The sequence below is a fragment of the Erigeron canadensis genome, chromosome 7 (assembly GCF_010389155.1).
Source record: "Erigeron canadensis isolate Cc75 chromosome 7, C_canadensis_v1, whole genome shotgun sequence".
NCBI lineage: Eukaryota > Viridiplantae > Streptophyta > Magnoliopsida > Asterales > Asteraceae > Erigeron > Erigeron canadensis.
In genome coordinates, this window is record NC_057767.1 from 8,782,394 (window position 1) to 8,795,292 (window position 12,899).

At 34.1% G+C, this 12,899-nt stretch overlaps 1 protein-coding gene across 2 annotated transcripts; it reads right to left on the bottom strand.

Moving 5' to 3' along the window:
- Nucleotides 1-2,004: 2,004 nt before the first annotated feature.
- LOC122606497 lies at nt 2,005-12,899 on the bottom strand. Of its 2 annotated transcripts, XM_043779353.1 has the most exons (12): nt 11,890-12,899; nt 11,734-11,781; nt 9,955-9,995; nt 6,750-7,701; nt 5,623-6,519; nt 5,275-5,418; nt 4,526-4,632; nt 4,100-4,135; nt 3,267-3,621; nt 3,057-3,131; nt 2,729-2,895; nt 2,005-2,531 (listed from the first exon to the last, which is right to left on the bottom strand). In XM_043779353.1, exons 1-12 carry the CDS (start codon nt 12,805-12,807, stop codon nt 2,123-2,125), a joined length of 4,149 nt encoding a protein of 1,382 aa, XP_043635288.1. In that variant the 5' UTR covers nt 12,808-12,899; the 3' UTR covers nt 2,005-2,122. The 2 variants fall into 2 exon arrangements, with proteins under 2 accessions (XP_043635288.1, XP_043635289.1); XM_043779354.1 differs by lacking the exon at nt 4,100-4,135.

Genomic DNA, 12,899 nt, shown 5'->3' on the forward strand with positions numbered 1-12,899 from the left:
AACACTTCTTATAATATATAAGACAAGTTAAATGAAAAAGAATGATAAATTGCTATAAGAAAATATGACGAGGATCCTAAACTGTTAAATCATAATACTGAACCCGACATCATATACATTAACATCATTAATCGATATATACATTGAACTAAAATGATCAACATCTATGATTTAAAAAACGGCTAATAGCATGAAAGTGGAATGAACTTTAGACAACCTTTTTATTGCATGAACGAATTTTTAAAATGTTAATTTGATGTAAAATGTTAAAAATGATTAATGTGTGATGTTAACATTTAATGAAAAATTCGTTGAGTTCGTGTGATGAGGTTTATTTTGAATCATTGAACTATTTTCACAAATTATCTTGAGATATTGGTGTAAATCAGCACTTCAATCATAAAGAAAAACATGCTAAATAAAAATCAGTACAGTATGTTAATTTGATTTTGCTTAATGTATGAGCACATCAATCTTTTTCATTTTAAAGTAATAATTAGTATTATCTTTACTTCTTTCTTTGCTATCTTATAAAGCATTTTGGGTTTTATTTATGGTATGTCTTAAAATTAAGACTTTTATTTATGGTATGTCTTAAAATCAAGACTTTTTAATGAATTAATTTAAAATATTTATTTTTTAACTCCTAAAATAATTACATTACCCCCTTTATATCAATACCTTACGCCTCTTGCCGTTGCCACCACTAGTCGCCACCATTATACCGCCACCGTGGCATCGCGCGTGCATCGATCTAGTTGAATATTTATACAAGCTGATTAAGTCCAAAAACTTAACAACAATGATAAATAAATTAATAAAAGGGTATGTTATCTGTACTGTGGCAGTACTCAACGATAGATATAAGCGTTTTACCAAGTGTGTCACGTGTAATTATGAAACTTTGACTCTTGAGTAATGTTGCTATTAGAACTTTTAATAATGAATTTCTAAGTAATGTCGATTAGGAATTTCGAGTTTTGTGTGTCTTTTACGACACGTCAACACCGATATGAAACTTAGTAGATGTGAGGCAAAGATAAATTCTACAAGAATAATGGAAATGCATTCTGTAGAACGATAAAGTTTTCAACTGTTCCTATATTGTTTTTCTGGTTATGGAGTGTACGGGTCATATGCTTTTGAGACATGGAATTCTGAATTTGGTTATTATCTTTATCAGCGTTAGCCGTTCATTCTGCTTGTTGTTAGATAGTAACGTCTGCACATTCTTTCTATCATTTAAACTACTCGTACTTAGGTATGCTAGAAACGAGAGGGAAAGCATTCAAATTGCTTTACCTTCTAAAGTGTCTTGGAATGAATATCTAGTAATGCCGGGGTTGTATAGATTTGACGTACGGATCGCTATTCAACTTCTGGTGAGAGGATATTCTTTCTTGCCATTTGTAATGTAATTATTAAATACTAATTTGATTGGTTCCTACTTAGAATTACCATTGTAGTTGATTATGACCAGGTTAGTCGTTGGTCAGTCAGTTACTATGGTGTTCTAGATGCACTTATTCCACTAATAATATGCCAGTTTCACAGATAAACCTGCTTCCAGGGTATGATTACCTAAGTTACAGTAAAACTTAAAACTTGAAATTGACTTTTAATTTGACTCGTAATGGTTCTTTTCTGCAGAGAATCTACTGCCATTTGGGTTTCTATTGATGTTCCGACTTCCATGTACACAACCCCCGGGGCAATATGATGGAGAATTTATTGTTACTGCTACCAAACAGTTGCAGAGTGATTGCCTACCCTTTTTTCCAGTTAAATATTACGAGTAGTTGTTAAACCTAGACTCGGAAAAAGACGCATGGATGAATACGGGTCAAAGCTATAGAACAATAGAGGCCTTGGCAGAGCCTGGAAAAACAAATACAGTATATAGAAAAGTAGATAAGAACTTTAGGAAAAATTCCCATCCCCCACGCCCCCCCCCTTTTTTTTTACTTTAAAGGTCAACTAAATGTTTCATTTTGCATTCAAGAGTTCCATGTCAAGTTAACTTTCAGAATATAAGTCATTCGAACAGTTTCAGGTGCCAAATAAAGTAAGCACTGGTTATTTGAAACACAAAAGCGAGAGATCATGTCATATAAATAAATTCTTACATAGGTCGAAACTCAAGGCCATATACTATAAGGCCTGACATAGTTCCTTTATAGCTTCTAAGTTTCAAATTCACCTGAAGAAGATCATTCGTAGGTGCGTTATCAGAGTTGGTTTTCCACACATTAAGCTCCATACATCCATCTTCCCTTTGTTTTGGAACCTGACTAATATTATCATGTATATTCCATGGGCTTGGGGTTTTAAAGTAAACAATTTCAGCCTCTTTGTTTCCTCGATTGAGTAGATCTCGTACTTCCACAGGACAATGAAATCCTTGACATTCTTCTGAGAGCTTAAACACAAGGTAACACCCATATGTTGTATCTGGTGACAACATTTGAGGTTTAATGGCGCACTTGATTAGAAATACTTGCTGCGGCAGAAGCTCAACCACCTCTGGAAATCTGTATATGATATTAAACATTCAAAGTGTTATCCAACGAATAAACTTTGACATTCAATATGTATACATAATTATCATATGAACTAAAAAATTGTGTGTTTAATGCCAAGCACCTTATGTTTTATTTCCATTCTGCATGTACATGAATCGTAAACGTTTAAATGAAAAAGACATATTAAAGTTATTTGAAAAGCAAACCCGGATTCAGCTGACCATAAAGCCGAGTAAAAAGCCTTTTTTAGCCACGTAAAATCCCATGTTTTGTAGTAGTGCTTATAGAGCGTCAAATCAGAAATATTGTAGAGTGCTTCCCTTGCCGAAAGCATAAGATGTTTCTTTCCGTTCATTTCACTTAATGGCAACACCTGTTCATGATTCAAAGACATAAATTGTTATATAACCAAAGGGCAAAGGGCATGCATTTAATCCCCCTGTTGATAAATCTTGTTAGAAATAAAATATGGAGTTTTGCGTCATCATTGGATTTCTTAAATAACTCTTCACATTTAGATGGACATTCTTGCACCTGATCCACATTCTTCAAGTTGGGGTTCAAAACTTGTTGGACTCCATTTGACATTTCAATTTCTTTATGTTCCTCCTGGGCAAAAATTAAAAGATGATGTCATAATTATGTAAACTTAGAACATAAAAATGTTCTTCCTGCATCAAACTATGATTTTCGAAATATATATATAAAAGGATCTGGATTGAAAGGCAATATGTTCAAACTTGCATTGTCAATGGCTCGAAACTCAATGCCTTCAACATAGATGTCATCAACAACGTATGGTGATAGATTCTCTAGTAGAACCTCAAAAACGACCTCTTCTGTCTGATTTAAGAATCGGTCCAACTCAATCATCATCCAGTCTTTGTCTCTTGATGTTGCAAAATATGCATGAAATGTTTCACTCCCCATTCTGTATTTCATGTTAACATACACAGCTTTACTTGAGACTTCTTTCAGATTGCAAAATTTGAAGACTAAATAAACACCATAAGCAACAGATGGTGATAAATATTTAGTTGTTGTCTTGATATTGATCATCAAATTTGAAATATCTAACATCTCTGCAACTTCCAAAAACCTGCAAAATATTGTAGTCTAAATTAGTCGGTCTCTTTTCCCCACATACACACTTATGTTTCTAAATTCAACATTTTCCTCCCAAATTGTGAAATAACTTATCTCAATCATTTTCAAGGACAAGAGTTAGGTTTCACAATATCTTTTTAGAGAGCCCCCTTAATGAGCAAACCCGCTTAATTAAACCCCTGGAACAGGAAAACGTTTTTACCAAGATTTGAACTAAAGACCTTGGGTTCCAGGTAAAACCCATACTGTCATCTATTTTGCTATTGTAAATTAGGATTCAGCTATACATGGAATACTAAGAATTTTACTAGATAATAATTATCACTAACGAAATAGGAAATATTTTTGTGAGATGAGATGGAATTTGATTGACATAACTGTTTGAACTTTTGTTTTGTATGAAGAACATCTTATCATAATAGGAACAAGATAACCAAAGCCATGTCTATAAACCCAAACACACGAGGTACCTTTCAGGGCTGATCAGGGTTTCTCCATTCAGAGTCCTACATATAATAATACCGGCAGTGTAAATATTCTTTCCTGTTTTACTATGTTTTGAAAATATCCTCTCCATTCTTTTAATAGAAAACAGAGTTTTTAGATTTAAAGGCTCTATCTTTTCGAATGAGTCTTCTAGATATCACATTAAGAAATGTTGAAATGGTTCCAATAGATGTTATGCATAACAGTGATATTGAGAGATGTTTAGCAAAAAAAAAAAGTTAAAAAAATAGTAAAGCAAATGCATAATAAGTGCTAGCTTAACTTTGCTAATCGTTATGCATAAGGAAACTGACTGAATTTAAGATATAAGGAATAGATATTGTACACCTAACTTGCATGCATAAATGATAACTCCACACAAACAAAGAAAAAGGGAAAGAAAGAGGAACCTAGATTCTGAAAGAGATTGCCACATATGTGGACTATGGTTGCTGTATGCAAACTTTCTTGCTGATATCATTCCATTTTTTTTGTCATTACTTCCTAGCCAAAACCACTGTGATGTTAAACAAAAAAAATCAGACCCAAATTTAACTGTGTGCAAGTGCATGTTTTATTTTAGACCACCCTGCACTATATTTGCGATATAAAACTTATATCTCCATATGTAGCTTTTAATTACACTTCCATTGAAACCAAAAAAATTGGCACAAACTATGAATCAATGAACATTAAACTTTTACAGATGGAGGTGGTGGTGGTGGCAGCAGTAAAGGTGGTGGTTGTTACAAACATCAAAGAGGAAAGAGAGAGTTCGGGCGAGAGAGAGATATATCACATCAATCTTAGCCACCGATTGAAATGATCCAGCTAAGAAGTCTTCCTTCATTTTCAACTTAAAAATAGTTTTCAAATGAACATTTACCTATATTCAATACTTGAAGATAGATTCCATGTAATAAACTCAAAAGGTTCAAAGAGATTACATAAAAAAAAATTGGATTCCCGAGTGTGTGACTATTTACCCCTATAAATAGAAATCACTACACATGGATTTTGATCTTAAAAATTAACAAATCTCCCATTTTAGTAACATTTAGCCCATTTGTCCATATTCAGTAATAAGAGAATAAGATACAAATAACACAAAATAAAATAAGATATGAGAACGGAGAAAATACAATACAAGGCAAATTACCACTTCTTCATCTCGAAGGAGAATTCCTTTGCAAAGAATGTCGTAAAGATCCTTTTTGCTTATTGCGAGATCATGAGATTTTGACATCCGGATTATTTCTTTGTAGTCTCTTGGTAGTTTGGGCTCCCATATTTCATGATCCAACTGCATATTGAGTAAAATAGTTAAATTTAATATATTATTCAGTCCATATATGATATAAGACATGGCTTTCAAAGTATCAGTTATCAACCTTTCTTAGTTTCTTTATAGGTCTCAACGAAAACTACTGTTTAAATTTAGTGGGAAATTTCGATTATTCAAACTCACTTGAAGTAGCCAACTAAATATTTGCTTATTTAAACTCACTTGAAGTTCCAATGCTTGCTTAAGTTGTAAGACTACTTCACCCGTTGTGGGCCGATCTTCTCTATCTGGACTTAAGCACTGAAAGGCAATCCTCGAATATGTAGTCAATGAATCTGGCACAATTTGCTCCTTTATATCCACAAATACTATATCCCAAAGATTTCCTTCATACATGTGTTTTTTAACCAATTTGATTAGATACGCGTCTTTATGGTTTTCGTATACAAGTCTACCACACAAGATCTCAAATAAAACCACGCCGAAGGAGTACATATCAGATTCTTTGGTTAATATACTAGTTTGTAAATAAAACGGGTCCGCATATCCACGTGTGCCCATACCACTGTCGATGACATAGTCCATTTCCTGACTTATTGGTGATATTAGGGAAAGCCCAAAGTCAGTAATCTTTGCTTTCGCGCCCGCAGTTAGTAGAATGTTTGCACTTTTAATGTCTCTATGTATCACCACATCTTGTGTTACAAGACCTCCATGTAAGAAGTCCAACCCAATTGCTACATCAATGCATATTTGAAGTCTTTTTGTCCATGTAAGATAAGCACTGCTCAAGTGGAGATCGAGACTTTTATGAGCCGCATACTCATAAACAATGATTTTTTCGCCAAATTCATCACAATAGCCTACAAGGCCAATCACATTATCATTTTTGTATTCCAAAAGAATTTCAAGCTCTTTCAAAAATTCAGCATCTCCTTGACCAAGCTTCCTATTCAATCGTTTTGCAGCAATGACGTGATGTTTATTAGCATGAGTAACTTCTCCTTTGTATACTTTACCGAATCTCCCTTTTCCGATAATATTTTCATGAGCGAAATCTTGAGTGGCTAATTGAATTTCTTTGAAGGACATTTGGAGGGCTACCCTGTCTTTATTTGCCTGTGAACGCCGTGAACACTTTAATCAACGTTACAACTTACAAGTGAAAAGTAAATTCAAAGTCTAGTCTAAAACTATATATATTTTCAACTTCACACTCACAAACTCATCTCAACTTTTTGGTACAATTATAAATTAGTAATAATTTACACTCACAAACTCATTAAATTATGTTATGTCTGGACTTACTTTTTTTGGAAAAGGAAAATTTCATTGATGTATGGACTTACTTGAAGCAATAATGCTTTCTCAAGCTCCTCAAGGGTCTGTTCTGCTGAAGGCCGTTCCTTTTGAGTTTTTGACACACATTTATGTGCGACTGCTAAAAAGGTTTTCAAACAATCTTGATCTACCTCTTTCATGATTATTGGATCAACCATTTCATGTAATGTTTGATCATTGAAGCGTTGCCTAGCAATGTGTGCAATTCCATCTTTATGCTCCCTGATGTAAATTTTATCATAGGCAAGCTTCCCAGACAAAATTTCAAAAAAAACCACCCCAAAGGAATATATATCTATTGCTCTTTTAAACTTACCGTTCTTCAGATATGCTGGACACACATAATAAGGGGTGCCAGCAACATTATTAGAAATGTGAGTTTTTTCTTGTTCATCTACATGATGGAATTTTGAGAGTCCAAAGTCAGCAATCTTTGCCCCCCAATTTTTGGTTAACAAAATATTTCCGCTTTTTATGTCACGGTGAACAATGCTTTGTTTATCCTCTGTCTTAGTGGTGTGGAGATATTTCAGCCCGCGTGCAATGCCAATACAAATATTTAAACGTCGCCTCCATGTAAGATTAGTCAACTTGTGGTTATCTCGCAAATGATCATCTAGGCTCCCATTAGATACATGCTCGTATACAAGGATTAGCTTATCACTTTCATCACAAAAACCATGTAGGGTGACTATATTGTCATGCTTACAACGAGTAAGCAATTTAATTTCTGCATCAAATCCTTCTTCTCCATTTGCCTTTATCCATTTTATTGCTACCGCTCTATTCTGTTTCTTGGAAACTTCCCCTTTGTTTTTCGTTTCTATTAGCACGTCAAGTTTCGCTTCATATACCTTGCCCTGTCCACCTTTTCCAATACGGTATTGTTTGTCAAAGTTTTTAGTGGCTTTTATTATATCAGTTAGTGGGATCCTCAGGTCTTTCAATTCCGCTGCATGCCTGCGATAATGTTATTAAGGGTAAAATGTTAAAGCCTTATGGATTGGTGCGTAGATACAAATCTCTCGTCTAATGTACATCTTGATACCAAGAGAGTATATCGCATAGATTTTATGTCTAGCGACTCAACATTCTCTTCTCTCATATAAATCATCAGTTATAGTTTCTCCATTTGTCATTGACAAATTCAACATGTAATCTTGTAACCTTCATCTGTAGGTCCATATTATTACATGATGACTGTACCATTGAGATTTCATCCCATTGGTTAGATTAGTGTTCTATACAATAAACTTAGTTGGCTTCTTCTTTTGGTTATCCGTAAAATGAGTCACTTAACTCAAATGTCTGCACATATGTGACACTTTGCGGCGCATTTGGTTTTCGAAACTACATGCCCACCCCCTACTACATAAAATGAAATAAAATATACGTTGTTTTATAATTAGATTAATTTATTCTATTTTATTTACATTCTTTGCTTTTTAATTAACAATTTGCTTTTCTATATTTAAATTTAAGTTTTTAAATTTTTTGTGTACATTAATTTAATCATTTATTTTATTTTTAAAATGTCGTTGATTACATATCTAACAATGGACTACATTTAGTTATTAGAAAGGTTAGAGCGTAAGACATTTTATCAAGATATCAAGTATTCTAACCACTAGGCTGCGCCCCTTGGTGGTGGTTTTCTAGGGTAAGGGGCTGGTTGTCGCATGAACCAAAAGGATAACGGTTCGGACCATCTAAAAAGTTAGACAACATTATGAAAGGACGATTGCTAACAGGGAATTAGTTGAGCCTAATCATGTTTTACCATAAAGAACAGCTATCTTGTATATGTGACAATTAACTAACACAATACCCGCGCAAAGTGTAATTAGAAAGATTTTTAGGAGGATTGGCTAGGAGGATTCAATCATTTTCCTATGAAAAGGGTAATGATCAATCCTCCTAAGTTATTAACCCACAAATCCTCCTAATTAATAGGATTGTGACATATGGAAAATCAGGGGGTGAGATTAGGAAAGGGAATTAGTGGATTACATGTGTTAACAAGTGTATATATTAAGAGGATTTTTATGAGGATTGGTTAGGAGGATTTATCATTTTCCTTATGAAAATAAGAACTTGTGTAAGCTAACTCATTAAGGATAAAATGGTCATTTAACATCAAACTCTTTGTAAAAGGATGTTCATTAAGGTTTTTTTAAGCAACTAACTTTTTTATAACTCTTTCTAAAAAAGGTGGATAATATTGACGGGATTATATTTCAATCAACCCAGCTTCCGTTTTTCTAAAATAAACTAAACCCAAGAGTTGCATAAATAACTATTTAATATTTCTACTAGCGATGATAGTTAATTATTATTTTGAAATAGATAATCATAACATTTCAATACAAAATTTAGAAAACTTATATAAAACATTAGTTATTTTTTATACAATAATAAATAAATTTTGTACTTTAGCAGTGCTTTTTAAGAAATAAAGAATTTTTAAAAAATATAAATAATAAATTATTTTAAGATAGTAATAATTTTTATAAAATACAAATTTATTGATAAATAATTAGTGTAAATTACACGGATAACACCTATGGTTTTTTAAACTATATGTTTCATACCTCACATATAAGGCACATAAGACTACTTAACAGCACAACTAATAATCGTCAGCTCCAGTGATGGTCAGAGTGTTAATTTTTTAATTATGGGTATAGTTGACGTAATTTTGATTTTGCATGTTAAATACCATTAATTTTGACTACCATGTGCAACATTTCAGTAATTTACTCTAAAAGTTTATCGAAGAAAAATTTGACTATTAAAGAAACTAAAGCATGGAATTCTGATGGACACAACCCAATACAAGTTTTTGACATATTAGTCTATGGCATATAACAACTTTTCTTTATTTTTTATTTCCGATCTGTATCAAGATTGGATTCAAACAAATATATGGTTAGAGAATTATACCAACCTAGCCTAGCCTAGCCCAGCCCAACTCCGCTCCGCTCCGCTCCACTCAACTTAACTTAACACAACTCAACTCAACTCAATTTATTTAAGTCTTTTTAGATGCAAATTCATGACTTATCAATCCTAATTGTTAGGGAACCTAGTTGAAAATTTCTTTAAATACCTCTTAAGATTTGATAGTGGGGCACCCACTTAAAAAAAACTTAATTTTATCATATTAAAAAAGAAGGAAAAGCAAAAGCTATACAGAAAACAAATATTAATTACCTTGTGACTTTTCCATTGGCAACTTGGTCCTGCTCTTGAATCTACAGAATATAAATTATTAAAATTATTAATAAAGATAATCTCTATCTATCTCTATCTTTAACTCTATCTACCAATATACGAGTATTAAAATAAAATTGAATAGATTTTGAGACGATATGTCACACAAATCTTTTATGGCACGTGTAGTGTTTGACATAAGTTAACAAAACTCTAGATTTTTATAGATATAGTGTATCATAATCTTTGACTTTTAGAATATAGATTATACTTTTATTCCTGAAGTATAACATTTTGTAAAAGTTTTTAACTCTTGTTAATCAAAACAAATCTTATCAGTATTTAAAAGGGTATGTGACATATATGTTTTGTATGTGTAACATCCGTATTTTTTTATTTAATAATTGATTTGAATCGTTAAGCAATACTTGTTAAGTCTTTAGATGATTTAATGTTTACGTGTGATTAACGTGCTATATGTGTATGGTGTTAATGCCTTAATGATGTGAGTGTTAATGTGTTTAAGATAGTCAAGAAGTAGTGTTTAATGATCGGTAAGTATTCCCGTTACCAAGTTGGGTCCCAAGTGTGAGTTGTAGAAGATATGTCTAACAGATTAGGGGGTAATTAGACCCTAATCCTTTCCACAATTCAGTTCCTAAAAGGCCAAAATCATTTTTTAAGCCTTAGGCCGCGCCCTTGCTCGAAAGCAATATTCTTCCGAAAAACCTTTCGAAATGTTGTGATTCGAGTGTGTTTGATCAAGCTTTTGCGTCTTTTTTGTAATCTTAAGGTATTTGAGGTATTATTATATTGATTTCATGTCATTTCAATCCCTTGATTCATTTCATAACTGCTGTAGGTCATAAGACGGTTGTTTGATGTCGAAGTCATGCGTTTTACATGAGTCCTATCACACACAACTAAGGAAATTACGTGAGTCCGATCACACAGACGAGCTTAAGAGCAGACACATGTGATACATTGAAAGATACCCTAGAACACTCGTAATTGTCCAACACTGTGACCGAGATTTCATGTGATGCCCTAGAATACTAGGAGACTGATGCTCCTACATTGTGATTGAGATTCATGCCATATCCTAGGACACTAGGTGTTTGATGCTCCTATAATGTGATTGTGAGCCATGTAGTGTAAATGAGTAAGATAATGTGTAAGGCATATCATGTTGTGTGCACGTCATGTTATGTACTGCGATTCACTGTGAAAGCAAGTCATTGAGACAACGTTCATTGTATGAATCATTGGTCTAGATTTTGATCATTGTGGAAAGTCATTGATGGGACCACTGGGCCGAACTTCTGTTATTCATGGAGCCACTTGGCCGAACATCAATTATACAGGGCCATTGGGCCGATCATAAATTATTAATGAGGCCGATAGACTGAACATCAGTTATTATTCATGGGGCCACTAGGCCGAACGTCAGAAAATTCATAGGGCCACTTGGCTGAACATCAGATATTCATGGGGCCACTTGCCCGAACGTCGGAGAATTCATAGGGGCACTTGGTCGAACATCAGATATTCATGGGGCCACTTGCCCGAACGTCACATAATCAAATAATCACCTTAATCCAAAGACCTTCTAACATTTTTTGGTTTAAGATGAGTTAATCCCCTGTTTTGTAATTTTAGTCTTTTATGAAGACGTTATGTTTGTTGCTTTAGAAAAGAAGAACAATTTAAAAACAATTCTACATCGCAATTCTGATTATACTTGATTAATCAGGTGACTATGATAAATAGACGAATTACCTGGAGGTGGTTGGGCGACGTACCAAAAGCTGGAGGTGTTAACTGTGCCTTGAATATCAAAGCGCAAACAATTGATTAATGATTTGACATATATATACGAGTAGTTTCTTAATACCAATGGGTTGAAAAAGGAAAAGGACATGATGGGCTTCTTACCGGATTTTCATGTTTCCATTGAAGTTCCCAGGCGTTCTCAAGTGCTTCCGCAACCTTGTCCATATCTGGTCGTTGTTCTCGGTCTTTCTTCAAGCAATGATACGCTGTGTCAGAGAAGATTTTAAATGACAGTGGGTGCATTTGATTCCTTATATGAGGATCAATGATCTCATCCAACTTTCCCTCTTCATAGTGGCTCATTGCCACTGAAGCTAGATATCTACCTGCGCCGTCTTTAGCATATGCTCGTCTCCCGGAAAGGACTTCAAACAATACAACACCAAAAGAATAAACATCAGATTTCTGTGTCGCAGTTTGGGTTTCTACATATACTGGGTCTGCATAGCCCAATGTGCCAACAGCTTTGTCGAAGACACGGTGATGTCTCCGAGTTGCAGGAACTTTTACCGAAAGTCCAAAACCAGATACCTTGGCATCCCAGTTTTCATCTAACATAACCTTACCGCTCTTGATGTCACGGTGTATGACATCATAACCGTGACTTGTATCACAATGGATGTACGTCAAAGCCCTGGCCACACCAATACATATGCGTAATCTTTGCAACCATGTGAGGTTTGGGTTTCTTAGATTGTTTCCAAGACTTCCATTGACTTCAAGCTTGGTTATGATGATCTTCTCATCAGCCTCATCACAAAACCCAACAATAGAGACAATATTTATATGCTTGAGATTAGAAAGCATTGCTATTTCGGTCCAAAACTCTGTGTCTCCTTGCCCAAACTTCCGATCTAACCTTTTTATATCAACATCGATCAATTTTCCGTGTCGCGACAGTTTTCCTTTGTAAACATAACCAAATCCACCACTGTCAATGATACGTTTAACAGAAAACTTGTGGGTGGCTGATATAATCTCTTGTAGTGGGATGCGTAACTCTTCAAGTGGCGACGACATATGTGCGAATGGAATGGGATGATCTGTGCTATCTACGGGTTTGGGCTGCAAATGAACAAATTTCAAGGAAGGAAGAGATCAAGATGATATTA

Excerpts from the sequence above, each read along its gene's own strand:
- LOC122606497 (XM_043779353.1), bottom strand. The coding sequence starts at position 12,807 with ATGTCGTCGCCACTTGAAGAGTTACGCATCCCACTACAAGAGATTATA. Across the intron at positions 9,996-11,733 it reads CGTCGCCCAACCACCTCCAG|ATTCAAGAGCAGGACCAAGT; the intron begins GTAATTCGTCTA and ends TATATTCTGTAG. Across the intron at positions 4,136-4,525 it reads CAATCTCTTTCAGAATCTAG|GACTCTGAATGGAGAAACCC; the intron begins GTTCCTCTTTCT and ends TATTATATGTAG.